This window comes from Canis lupus, chromosome 1 (assembly GCF_003254725.2).
Source record: "Canis lupus dingo isolate Sandy chromosome 1, ASM325472v2, whole genome shotgun sequence".
In the NCBI taxonomy this organism is placed as follows: Eukaryota; Metazoa; Chordata; class Mammalia; order Carnivora; family Canidae; genus Canis; species Canis lupus.
Genome location: NC_064243.1, coordinates 99,944,700 through 99,966,068, shown reverse-complemented (window position 1 = coordinate 99,966,068; position 21,369 = coordinate 99,944,700). Strand labels below are relative to the sequence as shown.

The window sequence follows — 21,369 nt, the reverse complement described above, 5'->3', positions numbered from 1 at the left end:
TTTGACAAAGAAAGGTTAGTGGAAGTGCAGGTGCCATTTCTGAGCAGAAGCTTTCAGAGCCTCTACCTAAATCCAGCTATCCCCCTTTCCCTCTGCCATAAGGCCAGCAATGGCCCCAGGAAGAGAGAAGATGCTCCCTAGCCAAGTGAAGGTAACATGCAGTAGATCATTGGCATTATGAGCCCCAAATATTTTTCCTGCCATTAGTTACTGTAGAATAACTTACCTTAAGCTGACTGTTATAATAAACCATAAGTACTGCTTTTTTTTTTTTTAAGATTTATTTTAGGGATGCCTGGGTGGCTCAGTGGTTGGGCATCTGCTTTTAGCTCAGGGTGTGATCTTGGAATGCCTGGATTGAGTCCCATATCAGGCTCCCTGCATGGAGCCTACTTCTCCCTCTGCCTATGTCTCTGCCTCTCTCTCTTGAATAAATAAAATCTTTTTTTTTTTTTTTAAAGATTTATTTTAGAGAGAGACAGCATGCACTTGAGGACACGGAGGGCAGAGGGAGAGAGAAACTCCAGTCGACTCCCTGCTGAGCTTGGAGCCCAACATGGGGCTCAATCCCACGACCAAAAGATCATACCCTGAGCAGAAACCTAGGGTCAGACACCAAAGAGACTGCACCATCCAGGGACCCCAGAACTGCTGCTTTAAATTTGAAATTCAGAATGACAAAAAAAATTAAATAAATAAAATTGACATTTCAAGTGCTGGTAAGGATAGTCTCATCTATTACTATGGGAAAGAAAAATGGTACCACCACTTTGGAAAGGAACTTTGCAGTTTCATACAAAGTTCAACATAGATTTACCACATGATCCAGCAGTTGCATTCCTAGGTATTTACCCAAAGGAAATGAAAACCTGTCTTTAACAGGTTTAGACTGAATGTTTGTGCATTGCCCAAACTCATGTAGAACTCCTAATCTGTACTGGGCTGGTATTTAGAGGTGGGGCCTTTAGAAGGTGATTAGACCTGAGGGTACAGCCCACACGAATAGGATTAATGACCTTATAAGAGACCCCTGAGAACTCTCTCACCCTTTCCACCATGTGAGGACACAGTGAGAAGATAATCAATCTGTGAACAAGGAGGTAGGCTCTCGCCAGACACCAAATCTGCTAGTGCCTTGATTTTACACTTCCCAGTCTCCAGAACTGTGAGAAATAAGTTTTTTTTTTTTTAAGCCACTCAGTCTATTGTCGATTGATATGGCAGCCCGAACAGACTAACATATGTACAAACAATATTGAACTTTGTTTCAGACCTGGGTTCCTAGAGAAATTCCCTCACCCCTCTGTGTTCCAAGAAATGGCTAACCATCCTATTCTCACATATTCCCAAATCAGACCCAGGTAAACAGGGCTCCACGCTTCCTCAGTTATTCCATCCTTCCTCATGTCTCCCGTAAGACTCATGGATGACTCCCTTCTTATCTGACTCTATAAACTCCAGGCCCCCTTTCTTTTCTTTAGAAGTTACACATTGAATGAATACAAAGAGGGGTGTGGATTAATAGAAACTTTCTGAAGCATGGCGGCAACCACTATCAACATCCCTTGTATCTATATTGGATTAGAGAGCACATCTGGACTTCCCACACGTAGGCTATGGACTTCTTTTTAGGATGCTAAAAGGTGCCTTTCCCCTCAGCTAACCTAGGGCACAGAAGGTGTAAGTAGAAGTGAAGGGGATCTTTTCCTGAACTTTTCTGAAATTTCCTTTCACTAAAGAATGTCTGTTCCTTAATAGGACTTAGTTTTCCAGACTAGCTCTGACAATCAGGGCTGTGTGAATGACCAAGGGGCACCTGGCTGAGTAAGCCATACCTACTCTCAAAGTAGACAGAGACTACCAGAGGTTTTTTTGTCTTTTTCTTGTTTTTGTCTTTTCAATCCTTATTTATTAACTTGCTGAAAAGAAAACACACATTGAATAATATCTCACCAAACAGGAGCAAGGAAAGTTAAAGATCCATGAGAACTAGAAAGGAGGGCAGTCTGGGTGGCTCAGTGGTTTAGCACCGCCTTGAGCCCAGGTCCCGATCCTGGAGACCCGGGATCGAGTCCCATGTCGGGTTCCCTGCATGGAGCCTGCTTCTCCCTCTGCCTGTGTCTCTGCCTCTCTCTCTGTGTCTCTCATGAATAAATAAATAAAATCTTAAAAAAATATATGTCTATAAAAAAAAAAAAAAAGAACTAGAGAGTATCTCAGTTTCCTATGGCAGCTATAACAAGTTACCATAAGCTTTGTACCTTAAAAATACACACATTTATTCCCTTACGGTTCTGGAAATCTGAAGTCCAAAATCGCTTTCACCAGGCTAACAAGATGTCAGCAGGGCTAGGTCCTTCTGGAGGCTGTAGGGTAAGAATCAGTCTCCTTGCCTATACCAGCTTCCACATTCCTTGCCTCATGGCACCTCTCCATCTTCAAATACATCATTCTAACTTCTGGTTCCATCATCTCTTCTCTGACTGTGACCCTGTAAGGATGACTGCGATGACACTACTCCACCAGATAACCCAGGTTCATCTCCACACTTCAGGAACTGGGGACCATTATTTAGCCTTCCAAAAGGAGTTCCTGATTGTTGTTTTAATGAAGAATTTCAACTCAGCCTGTGAAGGGATGAAGGAGGTCTTGGGTCTGCACATATGGTTAAAACTAGTTGTACTGGCCATTGTCAGGCTAGGCTTTTAAGGGGCGATCACCAGACTCCTCACGGTCCATCAGCCTCACAATTTCAGTTGTTAGACCTACAGTAGGTGAAGCCCAGCACCCAGCAAATAAAGTTTTCCTTCTACACTGCCCCAAGAAGGTCCATTTCCTAAGGTCACTTCCCTATGGAAGTATGAATTGGCAGCAGCTCTGCTAGAGTCAAAGGAAGAAGCAAGCCAAAAGAGCACAAGAGGAGAAAAAGGGCAGGGAAAGTTTTCTTTTTTCTTTTTTTTTTTTTTTAGAAGGTTTTTTTTTAATTTTTATTTATTTATGATAGTCACAGAGAGAGAGTGAGAGAGAGGCAGAGACATAGGCAGAGGGAGAAGCAGGCTCCACACACCGGGAGCCCGATGTGGGATTCGATCCCGGGTCTCCAGGATCGCGCCCTGGGCCAAAGGCAGGCGCCAAACCGCTACGCCACCTAGGGATCCCTAGTTTTCTATAATGCTTGTGTTAGTTTTTTACTGCTGCCATAACAAATTATCACAAACTCAGCAGCTTAAAACAACACAAATTTATTGTCTCACAGCCTTTATTCACAGACTCTCAAGGGGAGCCACTCCCAGGGCTTTGAGGCTATGCCAGTCAGCTTGAGCAGCTCTCACTTGGCCAGCTCTGTATTTCCATAGGTGAGATGTTTCCAGATCATCCAAGACCTTTCTCTGTAGCCTCCTACTCCTCACTTTCTGAGGCCCGTCCTCTCCTATCAATGATACCTCCAAATCCCAAAGAAGAAAATTATTCTTATGCTCTGGGCCATGGAATCCTCTCAACTTGAGAAACTTCTTCCTGGATGCTCCCCGTCTGTGCTTACAGTTGCCCTATGACCCTGATCCTTCTGGTCAAAAAAACAAAAAACAAAAACAAAAACAACCAGTCCAAAGAAACCCAAGGTTTGTCTCCTTCTGGCTTCCTCTTTCTATTCCTTATCAAATTACTATAGCAACAATGTATGGTTTACAACAGAGAAAAAAATCATATGCAATTGTAGGCCCCTAAGAAAACCATGTTTACTTCCCCAAGACCAATGTCTAGTCTACATCCATATGAGCACATACTTTTACATGGCTGTAATAACAGCAAATCTTCTATTTTATGCCTCTTTAATTGTTGTTATTGTCTGCCGTATTATAAGCATTTTCAAGTGGTAATAACACTTTCATAATTATGGCTCAGCATGACTGCATAGAACAAAAGAAGTATCCTAGATGAACAACAGGGGAGGGTGAATACAGAAACAGAGAAACTCATTATTTTTTCCACAACTAAAGCAATGCATCACATTTCTCAACAGCAGTCCTTTCCATCTTAGTGCGAACCTGCTTCAGTCTTAACTGGGACAATTACATCGTTCATTCACAACCGTCTTCATCCAGTTGCCCCTTTTGAAACAAGTCCTCAGCATCTGATACGATTGTAACATAGACATACATACAAACAGCAAAATCTAACTACAATTCTGTGGTTGCCATGGGATGGAGCATTGTGTGTGGTCTATCACCAGGAGTCTTCATTGATACAGAGTAGACAGTAAGAGCTGACAAAAGCTTTTCTCAATGATTACACTTGATCCTAATTAAGAGTTTGCTTATATACAAGGCAGACATTCCTTATTAAAGGATTTCACATATCAATTACTTACTAAACACATTCACAGGGTCTTTCCTGGTTAAACACTCTGATGCATCTACAGGGAAGTATCTTCTTGACATTCACAGATTTTATTCCAGTGTGTACGCTATTACATTTGGTACTGGCTGCATCATTCCTGAAGCCTACTCCACATTTATTACCATCCTGTTTTCTCCAGGAGTTCCTTAATGTAGAGATTTAATAGTATGGCTAAGGAATGCCTTATATTCATCAATTCACTGGATAGCTTAAAGAATTCTTTTCTGTGGACAAGGAAAAGTCATCCCTGAAAGCAATCCTCCTTCACACAGCTTTTTGAGAACAAGCCAGGAGACGAATGTGGCTCACATTCATTATGTTTCCATGGATTGCTCTCCAGAGTGCATTCTTTGATGTCGGATGAGGGACGAGCTCCTTCTGAATGTTTTTCCACACTGAGGACACTGGCTGGGACCCTCCCTGCTGTGGAGTCTCTGATGTACCGCCAGGTGAGAGTTCTGCTTGAAGGACTTTCCACATTCAGGACACTGGTATGGGGTCTCCTTTGTGTGAATTCGCTGGTGCTTTGTCAGACAGGAGCTGTCCCTGAAAGCTTTGCCACACTGATTACACTCATAGGGCTTCTCACCAGTATGAGTCCTCTGGTGCCGGATGAGGCCAGCAATGTTCCTGAAAAGTTTCTGACACTGGTTACAGCCATAGGGCTTCTCACCAGTATGAATCCTCTGGTGCCGGATGAGGTAAGCACTTTCAATGAACGTTTTCCCACACTCTTTACATTCATAGGGTTTCTCCCCAGAGTGGATTTTTTGATGTACAATGAGGTGAGAGTTTCGGTTGAATGACTTTCCACACTCCACACATTCAAAGGGCTTCTCTCCAGTGTGAGTCCTCTCATGCTGGGTAAGGTATGAGCCATCCCGGAAAGCCTTTCCACATTTGCTACACTCATAGGGCTTCTCCCCAGTGTGGATTCTGAGATGCACAGTGAGATGGGAAATGTCGGTGAAAGGTTTCCCACACTCATTACATCGATATGGTTTTTCTCCTGTATGAGTTCTTTGATGCAAAATCAGAGATGAATTTCGGTTGAACGTTTTCCCACATTCTAGACATTCATAAGGTTTCTCCCCAGTGTGAATTCTCTGGTGTTGTGTGAGAGCTGACCCATCACTGAAGGCTTTCCCACATTTATTGCATTTATAGGGCTTCTCTCCTGTATGGATTCTTTGATGCACAATTAGGTTATAGTTCTTGGAAAACGATTTTCCACATTCATTACAGGTGTAAGGTTTCTCTCCAGTGTGAGTTCGGTGATGCAAAACAAGAGAAGAGTTCCGTTTGAAGCATTTGCCACATTCAGTGCATTTATATAGTTTCTCTCCAAGGTGATTCCTCCTGTTTTCATTAAGAGATGAACTCAAGGTAAAGATGTCCCCAAAGTCCTTACCTTCATACAGTTTCTTCCCTCTTTTCACTATTTTTTGTTCACTAAGAGTAGTAAAATGATTGAAAGATTTAACACTTTCAGGGTATTTAAAGGTTTTCTCTCTCGTTTGATCTCTTCCAAGTTGAAAAACTTCCACAGAATGGTTGAAAGCTTTTCCACATGTGTCACTGTCACTATTTCTCTTAGCTACATAATTTTTCTGACAACTGTGTAAAGCTGCATCACAATCCAAACTTTTAATATCTGAGTCACATAGATGAAAACCATTTGTAGGTATTCGCTTAGATGACAGAAGGTCTGAGCTTGCACTCAAATGTTCTCCAAGTCCAGAATATTCACAAATTGCTTCCTGAGCCCCTGGCTTCTCCTGAATTAAAGGTAATTGCCTCAAATGTCCCTCCCGGTTCTTACAGTCCCAATTTTCACCTAGAATGGATAGATGGGATCCTTCTCTCATAAATCCTTCCATGTCCACGTCACAGGATGGTTCTTCCTCAGGAATATTCTGTCATTTTCAATCTCATCTCTCAAGCTGAAAAGCAAAGAATGAAAAAGATAGACTTAAGTACATAAAGCTGTATCTCGAAGAGGAATAAAAATGATGACAGAGCAGATGTGTGGATCCACATTTTTATTTTTTAATTAATTTTCCCCAGCTTATATTTTTATTGAAGTATATTTGACACACAATGATACATTAGTTTCAGGTGTACAACATAGAGATTTCACAAGTCTATATGTTATGCTATGCTCAGTACAAGCATAGCCACCATCTGTCATCATATAACACTATTACAATATCACTGACTATATTCCCTATAATGTACCTTTAATCCTCATGACTTATTCATTCCATAGCTGGAAGCCTGTATCTCCCTCTCCCTTTCATCCATTTTGCCCATCACCCAACCTCTCTCTTCTGGCAACCATCAGTTTGATCTCCGCATTTATGAGCTGTTTCTACTTTTTGATTGTTTATTAGTTTTTTTAGATTCCCCCATATAAGTGAAGTCATATGGTATCTGTCTTTCTCTGCTTGACTTATTTCACTTAGCATAATACCCTCTAGATCCATCCAGGTTGTAGCAAATGGCAAAAATCTCATTCCTTTTTATGGCTCAGTAATATTCCATTGTATATACATACCACACTCATCTGTCAATGGGTGCTTGGGTTGCTTCCATATCTTGGCTATTATAAATAATGCTGCAATGAACAGGGGGACATATATCTTTTTGTATTCAGTGTTTTCTCTCCTTTTGGGGGGTAAATAGTAGTGGAATTACTAGATCATATGGTATTTTTATTTTTAATTTTTTGAGGAACTTCCATACTGTTTATCACAGTGGCTGCACCAATTTACATTTATGGGTATTTTTACTTTTTCAAATTAATCTCTGTTATAAGGTGAAGATAAAGTGAGAGTCAAAGGATGGAGCCAAGAACAGGCGCAAAGAGCCACATAGCATTTTCACCCTTCTAGAGAACAAGGAGGAGAAACAGTGGAGACAAGTATCACCAAAAGAATGAAACTGAGCTATAGGAGACCAGAGGCCAGGTATCAGTGTTCATACTGGAACACCATTTTGGCTATTGTGTGCTTGCCCCTACTACCCACTGCTGATACCAACAATCAATACACATTTTCAAAGCCCCAACTTTACTGTATGCTTATGATAGTGCAGAATGAGCAGTTTTCACCCCAGCATTGTGGTCGGTTATGTCTTTGTGGATGAGACAAAGCAAAAGCTCAATGACCCAGAAGTTCTGAAAGTCCTAGATCTGTCAATGATCACTCTGCAGGGTTATTATGAAAACTAGATCATGTCTGATGCTGGCTCTGACCTGAGAAATGAACATCATTCTCTAAGTGGCTGCCAGTGTCTCCACCATTATTGATCTTCCTCTAACCACCTTCCACCCCTTTGACTTCATGATATCAAGACAACTTGCTCCTCATTTCTTTTCTTTTTAAAGGTTATTTATTTATTCATGAGTGAGTGACACACACACAGAGAGGCAGAGACACAGGCAGAGGGAGAAGCAGGTTCCATGCAAGGAGCCCACTGGGGGGAACTGATCCTGGGACTCTGGGATGATGTCCTGAGCCAAAAGCAAATGCTCAACCACTGAGCCACCCAGGCATCCTGCTCATTTCTTTTGAGCAAAATGAAATTAGATCCTTAACTTGGGAAGAAATCTCTTTTAAAGAACTCTAGAGGAAAAATCCCAACATTAAATCAAAGTTTAAATTATGTAGGACACCTTCATGATCAACAAAAATCATACAGATGAGGACTAACAAATTTAATACCAACATTTTAAATTTCCATACAACAGAAAAACTGTAAGAGTCAAAACCTAAGTGGCAAATGAAGATTATAAAATGTAAGAGACAAAGGAATAGTGTCCACGATCATAAAGAATTCTTACAGAATAGCACAAAAAACGGGGCATGGAGACACAAAAAGGCACTTCATAGAAAATATAAATTTCCTGAAAACATGACTATCTGCTCATTCTCACCATCATTTAGACAATCACAAACTGAAACTTTAAGACAAAATGTACACTTTTCATATGAGTGAAAATATAAAGCTTAGGCATCTCATGGGAGAAGAGTGTTGGTGGGCATGTAAAGTGGTCAGTCCACCAGCAGGGTAATATAGTAACAGCCATCAAAACGTAAAATGGACACTTCCTTCCTACCAGCAAGCAATTCCACTTGTAGGCATTTCAGACTCAGAAAACATGAATCCCAAGCATAAACAATATATCAATCTATACCTAAGGAGACAGTCTTAAAGACTAGCAGAGAGAAGACAGAACACTGGTGAAGGAGTAAAAATCACCATGACAGACCACTTGATAGCAAAAATAGAAACCAGAAAGTAATGGGAGGTAACTTTAAAAGCGCCAAGGGGGAAAAATTCTCAGATACACTATTGCTCAAGAGTAATAAGACAAAGACAGCTTTAAAAAAACCAAAGAGTTTATCTCCAAGGACACTAGCCAAAAGAATTAGAAAAATGTGTTCTTCATGAAAAAAACACAGAAGGAATGGAAAAAAATGGAAATGAACATGTATTAAAATCAAATTCAGCATATAAAATGATACACCATCATATAAAATGCAGCAATAACAATGACTTGGAGTTAAAAACAGGACGGACTAAAAATTTTTTTTTCGGACTAAAATTTCAAATGGCAGTGGGTTTTTGATGGGAAAGGCATAACAAAATTAAGTGTCCTGATATCCTTCCATTGCTCATAATTCACATTATTTCTACTCAAGTCAGAATAAAAGAATAAATATAATGTAAAACTTCCAAACCCACAGTGCAGTCGTTTTCAATCAGTGTTACCCCCAAAGGACATATGACAATGTCTGAAAATGTTTTTGGTTGTCATGAATGGGGGGCAGATGCTACAGGTATTTAGGAAGTAGAAGCCAGGGATGCTACTAAACACCTTTCTTTTTAAAAAAATTTATTTATTTATTTATTCATGAGAGACACAGAGACACAGAGAGACAGGCAGAGAGAGAAGCAGGCTCTGTGCAGGGAGCTTGATGTGGGACTCCAGGATCACGCCCTGGGCCGAAGGCAGACGCCCAACCTCGGAGCCACCCAGGCATCCCCTAAACACTTAATACATAAGACAGTCTGAAAACACAGAATGGCCTAGTCCCAAGTGTCAATAGTGCTGAGGCAGAACAACCCTGTTGTAGTAAGAGAATAATAAAGAAAAGAATATCAGATTAATTCAGAAGGTGGTAATGGGGAAAGCAGAGAAAAAAAAAACAGATTAAACACAATGTACAAAACAAGATGTCATCAAAAACAATAAATGTAAATAGCATTGATGGGCCAGATAAAGATGCAGTCTCAGAGTGCACTAAGACAATGTGTATGCAACAGACACACCGAAAGCAAAAGGACATAGAAGATGAAAGCAAAAGTTTGGAACAGACAAAAGCTAGCCCAATATTTTACGGTTCTTTGCCAAGAAATGATAAACTTCAAATATGGTAAGAGGGCAAAAGAACAATGGCAAAAATGTCTATATTAACAGCATGCCTCAGAACAGAACAAAGTCAACAAGGAATGTTAATCAAAACTAGCAAATTCAACTATATAAAAGTTTTAAGGAACTTCTTTCAGAAATGAAAATTCAGAGAAACTTGATAGAGATAAGCAGGAGAGAATGTAATTAGCTAGTCTGTTCCGACAGTTGGATGAAGAACCATTCAACAATAATTAGAGCCAGAAAATGCTTTCTGAGTGCTGGTGGAACATTTGCTAACTGACAATAAACCAGGCCAAAGAACAAGTTCAACCAAGACCAGACCATAGCCTCTTAACTAAAAATGTGGTCAAGTTAAGAACCAGTAGCAGAAAGAAAATCAAGTACCAGAAAAACATTAAGTAAAACAAACTTCTATTTATCTGGAAAACAAAACCTTCTTTTTCCCTCAGGAATTCACAGCTCAAAGAGAAATATCAATAGAAATTAGAAAACACCAAGAAGCAAACTGAACAATGGAAATGGTAGATCTCAGAACATGTGCAAATGGGGGTGAGACTAACAGTTCCTCCAAAAATGCTGGCCTTTAATGCTGGTGTTAAAAAAAGACTGAAGGTTATTGAGTTCCATTTAAGACTTAAAGGAAAAAACAAAGGAATAAACAAACAGGAAGTAGAAGGATAGTGATAATAAAGGTAATAGCAGGAATTAAAGAAACAAAATAAAGAACATCCAAGAAGAGAAAGAAAACCAAGTCTGTTATTTAAAAAGATTAATGACACTTAGGAGGGCACTTAATGAGATGAGCACTGGGTGTTATAGGTTGGCAAATCTAACTTCAACTAAAAAAAAAAAGGAAAAGATTAATGAAATAGACATACTTTGGCCAAGAGTATCCAAAAAAGAGAAGGCACACATTAGTGATATCAGTCATGAAAGAGGGATTTAACTAAGAAACAGAAAGTTACCAAAATGGCAACATTGGATTTATCCTAAGAATGCAAGGACTGTGAAACATTAGAATGTCTACTGACTCAACTCCCTATATTTTCAGAAAGAAATAGAAAACAATCCCCTATATCCTATCTCAGTAAAGTAAGAAAGTTAATTTGAGGAAATCTCATCCAGACTCATGATCAAAATGCTCTCAGATTCAGGTAGTAGACCCCTTTAACTCTATCAATAAATTCAAAAAGGAAAGCTCCAACTCTTGATGAACATTCTTAACAATCAGGGACACAAGGAATCAAGGTAAACATCATACCCAATGCAAAAACATCAGATTTGTTCACTTTGAAGCCAAGACCAACATCCCAGAAGCCTGCTACATCACAGCATTCAACAGTGATGTGGAGTTGGGCTAGTTGGTCTGGAGGACCAGGTCCCAAGATGTCCTGAATGTTATGAGTTCCTCACCTACAGAAAAGGCCTCCTGAGGCTGCCCTGCCACCACACTGCATGTTTCCCGTACTGGGCCTTTGGAGTACACTGGGGCCTGGATGGCCTGTGGTTATACTGTGAACATCAGAGATAGAGAGCACCTTCTTTTAGGTCTGTAGGGGAAGGATGTATGTGTGGACTTAAAAGAAAGGAGTCAGACATATACATATACACACATACACATATATATCTGTATATATGTGTATATATGTATACATACATGAGAGACACAGAGACACAGAGAGACAGGCAGGCACATACATGTATATATATATATGTATGTATGTATGTATGTATGTATGTATATATGTATGATACCACTTGGGGAAATTTTTTAGGCACATAAATATTCTGGAAGTAATGCCCTGCCAAGACACTTACCAAAGCTGTGATCATGACTGTCTCGGGGATATGGAGAATGGGCCTTGAGGAGTAAAGGGAATATCTAGTCAATTTATAATAGACATTTTCTTTATTGCAATAAGAGACACCACTAAGAAAGTGAAATGACAACCCATCAATGGGAGAAAATATTTACAAAGTATACATCTAGTAAAGATCATATATGTAGAAGATATAAAAAAACTCTTACAACTCAATTAACAAAACAAACCAAATTTTAAAAACAGGCAACGGATGTGAGTAGACATTTATCCACAAAAAAGATACAGATGGCCAAAAAGCACATGAAAAGATACTCAACTTCACTGTCATTAGGGAAATGCTAATCAAAACCATAGTGAGATACCACTTCATACCCAGGAGTGTGGCCACATTAAAAAAAAAAAAAAAAAGACAATAATGGGGCGTCTGGCTGGCTCAGTCAGTTGAGCAAGTGACTCTTGGTTTCAGCTCAGGTCATGATCTCAGGGTCATGGGATCAAGCCCCTCATCTGGCTCCACATGGATCTGCTTAGGATTCTCTCCCTTTCCAGTTCCTTCCTCTTCTCTCCAACCCCTCTCTCTAATATAAGTAATTAAAAAGTAATTTTTTAAAAAAGATTTTATTTATTCATGAGAGACGAGAGAGAGAGAGAGAGGCCAGAGACACAGGTAGAGGGAGAAGCAGGCTCCATGCAGGGAGCCCGATGTGGGACTCGATATCCAGGGACTCCAGGATCACGCCCTGGGCCAAAGGCAGGCGCTCAACCGCTGAGCCACTCAGGGATCCTTTAAAAAGTAATTTTAAAAAGTTAAACATAGGGATGCCTGGGTAGCTTAGGGGTCTCTCATGAATAAATAAAATAAAATAAAATAAAAATTCAAAAAGTTAAGCATAGAGTTACATGACCCAGCAACTCTACTCCTAGATATCTACTCAAGAAAAATGCAAACATAAGTCCACACATAAACTTATATTTGAATTACAAGTTCACAGTAGCACTATTCATGACAAACAAAAAGTGGAAATTCAGATAAATGTCCTTCAACTGAGGAACAGCTAAACAAAATGCAGAAATCCACACAATGAGATATTCTTCAGCCACAAGAAGGAATGAATCACTAATACATCCTACAACAACATAGCTGAACCTTAAAAACATTGTGCTCAGTTGAAGAACTCTGACCCAAAAGACTACGTATTATATGATCTCATTTATATGAAATGTCCAGAACTGGCAATTCCATACAGACAGAAATTAGTGGTTGCCAGCAACTGGGAAAAAAGGTGGAATGATTACTAATGGGTATGGGGTTTCTTGTTGGCCTAATGAAAACATTTTGGAATTACACAGTGGTGATGGTTACACAGCTTTGTAAATATACTAAAAACCACTTTGAATGAATCGTATGGTATTTTACCTCAATAAACCTCTAATAAGTAAATTTACACCTTCAAGAATGATGCCAGTGATGCTAAGCATACATGTGTCCCCTAGAAGGGGACAAGTCTCTTCCAGCCTGAACCAGAGCTCTTGACCTTGGTAGTACTTCCTCAGAGCATGTGGAAATCTGTGGAGGTGTTAGGTTGTCACAAAGATGCAGGCAGTGGAGAATGCTGGCATTTGATGGGCCTGGGCTGGGGATATAAATTTGCTTCCATGCTCAGGACCACCACATGATGCTTGACCACCCCATGGACCAAAGTCCCTGCATCATACTACTTGGGGTATCTCAGAACAGAATAATACTTTATGTGTTACAAGACATTAAGGAAAAGGTGCCTTCATTTAGAAGAAAGCTAAAAAGAGGGATGCCTGGGTGGCTCAGAGGTTGAGCATCTGCCTTCGGCACAGGGTGTGATCCCAGGATCCATGATCAAGTCCCACATTGGACTCCCTGAAGGGAGACTGCTTCTTCCTCTGCTTATGTCTCTGCCTCTCTCTCTCTCTCTTTCTGTGTCTCTCATGAATAAATAAATAAATCTTTAAAAAGAGAGAGAGGGAGAGAAAGCTAAAAAGAAATCAGGATACTGCCCTGGATTTATGGACTCATTCCCTATTTTGCATCTCCTTCACAAAAACTGGTCATTCCAACTATATCTTCAGTCAATGAGTGCCTGAGGGCCATAGTGAGACTTTGGGGGAAATAATATTAGGGAATTTAACAAAGGTATCACATTGAATTTTACTAATTAAGGTTATTTTAAAAACATCTCAGATTAGGGCAGCCCTGGTGGCTCAGCGGTTTAGTGCTGCCTTTGGCCCAGGGTGTGATCCTGGAGACCTGGGATCAAGTCCCACCCACGTCGGGCTCCCTGCATGGAGCCTGCTTCTCCCTCTTCATGTGTCTCTGCCTCTCTCTCTCTCTCTCTCTCTCTGTCTCTCATGAATAAATAAATAAATAAAATCTTAAAAAAAAAAAAACTCAGATTGCAGCACTTGCTGGCTCAGTCAGAAAAGCCTATGACTCTTGCTTGATTTTGGGTTTGTGACTTTAAGCCCCACACTGGGTATAAAGATTACATAAATATATATGTAAATATGTATTTAAATAAATACATAAATAAATAAATAAAACTTAAAAATAATACATACATACACAAATAAAACTTTAAAAAACAAACACAAGGGGCACTTGGTCGGCTCACTTAGTTAAGTGTCTGCCTTTGGCTTGGGTCATGATCTTGGAGTTCTTAGATGGAGTCCCAGGACTGAGCCCTGCATCAGGCTCCCTGCTCAGCAGGAGGTCTGCTTCTCCCTCTGCCCCTCACCATGCTCATGCTCTCTCATATACATAAATAAAACCTTTAAAAAAATAAATAAGTAAAATAAAATATCTCAGATTATTTCCTTCCTTACTTCCTTATGTACTACCACTTTTAGAAGTACAATACAAAATTTATGCTGTAAAAAATTCACCTTGATGCCATTCACATATTTTGGGGGTTCCCTATTTCTCCCCCACTATTCTTCTGACCCTGTCCTCAGATGTTCACCATACTACTTGTCTGAAGCCCCAGTATTACCAATTTTCCCCAGTCTGTCCTTCTCTTCCCCATGGCCATCTAAGAAGGTGGTCTCCAAGTCTATTTTTACATGTTACCCCAGCATGGGCTGAGATGTCAGGTCTGAAGAACTGTTTTCTGTAATAAATTGTCCTGATGTTGTTCCAGGTCATATCACAAGGGGTGACTGATCCTTTCCCTATGACTATGTCCCAGCTCATCTAAACAGCCTGGGTTGCCTTACTGCATAAGCACTTAAAACCTGCTTCCACCAAAATACTTTCTCTCCTTTCTACTTAATACACCTGGTCTGTGTCCACTTCCCCAGCACTCATTGTTCCAAAAGCATCCACCCATACCTCACCTCATTCAGTTTCACTGAAGACAGTAACTTCTTACTATCCTATAATTCAAACCATCAGCACTGGACTGCTTCCTATATCTTCTAAGGCATTGTACCCAAGCATTTAAATCCAGAAATAGGGATCCCTGGGTGGCGCAGTGGTTTGGCGCCTGCCTTTGGCCCAGGGCGCGATCCCGGAGATCCGGGATCGAATCCCACGTCGGGCTCTGGGTGCATGGAGCCTGCTTCTCCCTCTGCCTGTGTCTCTACCTCTCTCTCTCTCTGTGACTATCATAAATAAATAAAAAAATTTAAAAAAAAATCCAGAAATAAATACTTTTATTGATTCTTTATATGCACATAAGACTTTAGTATTTTAAAATTACATGGATATATAACATTATCTTAAAATTCCTTTAATAGCTACTCCAGGATGGCAAAAGACACACTGCAAATGACTATTCACAAAAAGTGAGCATTACACAAAAATTAACTCAAAATAGATCACAGGCCTAAATATGAAAGCTGAAATCATGAAATTCTTTTTATATATATATAGATTTTATGTATTTATTCATGAGAGACAGAGAGGGAGGCAGAGACATAGGCAGAGTGAGAAGCAGACTCCATGTAGGGAGCCCAATGTGGGACTCAATCCCGGAACTCTAGGATCACACCCTGAGCCAAAGGCAGACACTCAACCGCTGAGCCACCCAGGCATCTCTGAAATCATAAAATTCTTAAAAGAAAAACAAGTACAGGGATCCCTGGGTGGCGCAGCGGTTTGGCGCCTGCCTTTGGCCCAGGGTGCGATCCTGGAGACCCGGGATCGAATCCCACATTGGGCTCCGGGTGCATGGAGCCTGCTTCTCCCTCTGCCTGTGTCTCTGCCTCTCTCTCTCTCTCTCTGTAACTATCATAAAAAAAAAAAAAATTTAATAAAAAAAAAAAAAGAAAAACAAGTACAAAAAAAAAAAAAAGAAAAGAAAAACAAGTACAGATTTTCACAAATGGGTACAACACAAAAGTACAAGTGACCAAAAAAAGTAGATAAAATTGACTAATCAAAATTAAAACATTTGTGCTTTAAAGAATTTCAATAGGAAAGTGAAAAAGGAAAAAACAATAACTCAACCCTCAGAGAGGCTCCTGGATGGCTCAGTTGGAAAAGCATGCAACTCTTAATCTCAGGATCAGGAGTTCAAGCCCCATGTGGGGTGTAGACATTATTTAAATAAGTAAAACTTAAAAAAAAAACTCCACAGTGGAATGCCTGGGCGGCTCAGAGATTGAGCGTCTGCCTTTGGCTCAGGTCGTGATCCTGGGATCGAGTCCCACATCGGGTTCCCTGCGGGGAGCCTGCTTCTCCCTCTGCCTGTGTCTCTGCCTCTGTGTGTCTTTCATGAATAAATAAATAAATCTTTAAAAAAATAAAAATTAGGGCAGCCCTGATGGCGCAGCGGTTTGGCGCCACCTGCAGCGTGGGGTGTGATCCTGGAGACCTAGGATCGAGTCCCGCATCAGGCTCCATGCATGGAGCCTGCTTCTCTTCCTCTGCCTGTGTCTCTGCCTCTCTCTCTCTGTGTCTATGAATAAATACATAAAATCTTTAAAAATAATAATAATAAAAAATAAAAATTAAAAAAAATAAAAATTAAAAACTCCACAGAATAGGATCAAATACTTACAAATCATATATCTTATTAAGGTCAAGTACCAAGAATAAATAAATCTTTCAACTCAATAATTAAAAAAGATAGGGGATCCCTGGGTGGCTCAGTGGTTTGGCGCCTGCCTTTGGCCCAGAGCGTGGTCCTGGGGTCGAGTCCCGCGTCGGGTTCCCGGCATGGAGCCTGCTTCTCCCTCCTCCTGTGTCTCTGTCTCTCTCTCTCTATATATATATATGTCTCTCATGAATAAATAAGTTTAAAAAAAAAATAATAATTTAAAAAGATCAAGGGGTGCCTGAGTGGTTCAGTCGTTTGAATGCCTGCTTTTAGCTCAGGTCCTGATTCCAGGTCCCTGGGATAGAGCCCCATTGGGCTTCCTGCTCAGTCGAGAACCTGCTTCTCTTCTTCCTCTGCCTCTCCCCTCTGCTCCTGCTCTTTCTTCAAATAAATAAAACCCTTTAAAAATACTTAAAAGATCAGTAACTCACTTAATAAAGGGGCAAAGGATCTGAATTGATAGTTCTCCAAAAAAAAGATATACAAATGGACAAATAAGCACAATGAAAAGATGCACACCACCATTAATTACTAGGAAAATGCCTATCAATACCGCATTGAGATACCACTTCATGGGACGCCTGGCTGGCTCAGCGGTTAAGCATCTGCCTTCGGCTCAGGGCATGATCCTGGAGTCCTGGGATTGAGTCCCACATCAGGCTCCCTGCATGGAGCCTGGTTCTCCCTCTGCCTATGTCTCTGCCTCTCTGCCTATGTCTCTGCCTCTCTGCCCCTCTCTCTCTCTCTCTCTCTCTCTGTCTCTTATGAATAAATAAAATCTTAAGAGATCCCTGAGTGGCGCAGCGGTTTAGCGCCTGCCTTTGGCCCAGGGCACGATCCTGGAGACCCGGGATCGAATCCCACGTCGGGCTCCCGGTGCATGGAGCCTGCTTTTCCCTCTGCCTGTGTCTCTGCCTCTCTCTCTGTGTGTGATTATCATAAATAAATAAAAATTTAAAAAAATTTATCAAAAAAAATAAAATAAAATCTTAAAAAAAAGAAAGAGATACCACTTCACATCCAGAAGGATGGCTATAGTCGGTTCTACTCCTAGGGAGTTATTTATCCAAGAGAAATGAAAACATAGGTCCATCAAAAAAAAAAAAACAAAAAACACCCCACACATGAATGTCTACAGAAGCATTACTCGTAATATACAAAAAGCGGAAGCAACTCAAATGCCCATCTACTGATGAACTGATAAACAAAATGAGGTATATCCTTACAATGAAACATTTCTCATCCATAAAAATGAGCTAGATACTGATAGATGCTACTCTACTATACAACAAACCTTGAAAACATTATGCTAAGTCAAAGACAATCCCCCAAAAAGGATTTTATATGGCCATTTATATGAAATATCTAGAAGGCAAATGCGTAGAGACAAAAAGTAGACTAATGATTGCCTAAGGCTTGGAGGGATAAAAGACATAAGGAGTGACTGCTAATGCGTATAGATTTTGTTTTGGGGGATGATGAAAACATTTTTAAATTGATAGCAGTGATAGATACACAACCTAGGGAGTATACTAAAAAACACTGAATTGTATACCTTAAAGGATAAATTGTATACTATATGAATTGTATCTCAAAAAAGCTGTTTTAAAAACAAAATTAAGGAGGTGAGGCACCTGGGTGTCACAGCGGGTTAATTATCTGATTCTTAGTTTCAACTCAGGTCATGATCTCAGGGTCATGAGACCAGCCCTACTTGGGGCTCCGAGCTCAATGCATGGAGTTTGCTGGAGATTCTCTCTCCCTTTGCCCCTCCTGCTCATGCTCTCTCTAAAATGAATAAACAAATCTTAAAAAAAAAAGTGTTGAGTCGGCTGGGATCAGAACCACTAGTTTAGACACCACCTAGAATGTTTCTGATACCTTAGAACTTCACAAGAGAAGTTAACAGTTTTATAGGGATGTGCCAAACTTATATAGAATTCTATTCCCAGGCACTGACCTCTGAAGGGCTTTATCCCCAGTTTGGACCACCTGGCAGAGGGCTCACTTGAGCTGGATGCCTGGATGTTTGACATCAGTGGCACCAGACCTCAGTTGTCCAACCCCAACCACATGGTTCCTGCCATCTCTATGGACCACCTATGATAATGTTTACTTGTTTAAGTGATGCATTCTTTAACAAAAATAGTTTCCCAACTTTAGCTCTGTCCTAATAAAGTCACCCACCTGACTACCAATGTGATAAAGTGTGACTCCATTTGGATGAATGACTGCTACTAGTTTTCAAGCCTCCCCCTTCTCCTACTGCTCCACATGTAGGCAAGCTAACTAGAAAGCCTGGGTGCTTTCTTCTTGCTATGAGCAGGTCCCTGAAATCATGACCTGAGCCCAAATCAAGAATTGGTGGCTTAATGGACTGAGCCACCCAGACACCCCCCCCCCCAACTTTTTTTTTTATTGGCAAAGGATAATAAACTTTTCTGGGGTGATGGTAATTTTGATAAAGAATTGGGTTGTACTTGTAAAAACTCTCCCAGTGGTACAGTGAAGATCTATGCATTTCCCCATTTCATTGTGTCAATTTTGCCTCAAAAATTTAAAAAAGCAGGACGCCTGGGTGGCTCAGCGGTTTAGCCTCTGCCTTTGATTCAGGGCGGGGTCCTGCGGTCCTGGGATGGAGTACCGCATCAGGCTCCATGCGCGGCCCTGCTTCTCCCTCTGCCTAGGTCTCTGCCTCTGTCTCTCATGAATAAATAAAATCTTTAAAAAAATTTTTTCAAAGGGCAATAATGAGATGTTTGAGGGGGGAGCTTCGTAATACCTGGAACTTTCTTAAATGTTCCCCTCAAAAGATTAACGTATGGTTGAAAGGATGAAGGAAAATATATAAGAGGCAGCATGTATAGCAAATGTTAGCGGGTAGGCTTAAGGTCGCACAAGTATTGCCTCCCCTATATGTACGAAAATTTTTTCCATAAACTATTAGCAGGAGAGGAGTTGAAAAAAAAGAACCACTATACCAAGGGAGAGGAAAATGAAACGGCCACTAAAAAAACAGGTGGGAAAATAGATGATTTTACAGCTAGCAGGTGGAGGGAAGAACGAGGGATCTGCCACCTGCGGGGTCTTACCACCTGTGGGAAATGGCAGTTTCCCGGCGCCACGCGGCCACTCTAGTCTGAGACCCACCGACAGCGGTCCATTACTATTCGGCAGAATAGGGTGGACCCGGAATTCGCCCCAGCGGCAGGGCCGGGGACCTAGAAGACCGGAGCAAAATGGTCCCAGTGGAACGACCAGCCAGACACGGGCGCGGAACCCCCGAGCGGCGCGAAGGACGGAGCTGAGGCGTCCTCACTCGCGGGGGGCGTCTATGTCCAAGGGGGGTACTACGTCCTGGGTCGCTGAGGCATCTGTGCCCCGGGCCGACCGGCGCCCCTGAGAGCCGGACGCGCCCACTCCTCTCATGAAATCCGCTCGCGGACGCACCGCCCACGCCGCACCAGCATCCGGCTGACCCCTTCCGCGCTCCACATACCCACCTACACACACACATCACTGTCCTGAGGGAAACTGAGGCTCCAGGGTCCGTAGGACACAGCGGCACTCACCTCTGGCGGGCAGGCGATTGGACCAGAGGCGGCGGCCATTTGCAGCGGGTGCGCGTGCGCGCGCCGGGACCCGGATGTGTGCGTCCCTGTGGGCTCCGCCCCGCCGCGGACGGTGCAGACAGGTCCGATGATCCCCGACTTTTGGGGCTGAGCGGCGGTGTAGCCCCTCTGTCTGGGCGGGGGTTGGAGCGGGTTCCAGCCTCAGACGTCCATGTCCCGCGCCCACACCTCACTCTGCCTTGACGTCACCCGCGCGGGTCGACGGAGGACGTTGCCCGGAAGAGCTGTCTCTATTCCCCCTTTATCCACCCAATTATTTATTGATATCAATACGGACTCACGAGGAATTTTTCTCCTTTGGTTTTAATCCGACGCCATCATTATTGTACAGCCTCATTTTTATTTATACCATATTGAATTACTTTAAATAGCTTTAGAATTATTTTAAATATGGTATTATGGTATAAATGTATTTATGGTATAAATAAATATGGTATTATTCTATACCATAATTTATTATTTCTGTGAAAAATACGTAAAATTTAAGATATTTACACCTCGTTATTCGTTGACAATATAATTACTTAGTTGAAACAAGCTACACAATTTTGAATTAATAGGACAGCTAGGGGATCCCTAGGTGGCTCAGCGGTGTAGCGCCTGACTTGGGTCAGGGACGTGATATTGGAGTCCCAGAATCGAGTCCCGCATAGGGCTCCCTGCGTGGAGCTTCTCTCTCTCTCTCTCTCTCTCTCAATCTTAAAAAAAAGACAGCTAAGTAAGGATTTTAGATAGATTATTAGTAAAAATCAGTGAATCCATTATGGAAAACGTAAAAATCAGTAATAAGCAGTTAGGAAACACGCTCTGAAAAGAAATGCTTGTCAATTTTATGTATGTATGTGTATAAAATGATTCCAATAACAATAATACTCATACCTCCATCATCCATCATTAACTTTGGGGAAGATGATGTGACCCCCAAAATAGACCAGGCAGCGTTTAAGGCCCAGGTTACTAGGCTGGGATCCTCCAGCAGAGCCTGGGAAGGGATGATGAGATGA

General features: G+C 41.3%; 1 protein-coding gene across 2 annotated transcripts; it reads right to left on the bottom strand.

Moving 5' to 3' along the window:
• Positions 1-3,226: 3,226 nt before the first annotated feature.
• ZNF329 (zinc finger protein 329) lies at positions 3,227-20,540 on the bottom strand. 2 transcript variants are annotated; one of them, XM_035701944.2, is made up of 2 exons: positions 20,237-20,540; positions 3,227-6,341 (listed from the first exon to the last, which is right to left on the bottom strand). In XM_035701944.2, exon 2 carries the CDS (start codon positions 6,276-6,278, stop codon positions 4,713-4,715), a length of 1,566 nt encoding a protein of 521 aa, XP_035557837.1. In that variant the 5' UTR covers positions 6,279-6,341; positions 20,237-20,540; the 3' UTR covers positions 3,227-4,712. The 2 variants fall into 2 exon arrangements, with proteins under 2 accessions (XP_035557837.1, XP_025277081.2); XM_025421296.3 differs by having other exon boundaries at positions 20,306-20,539.
• Positions 20,541-21,369: the final 829 nt, after the last annotated feature.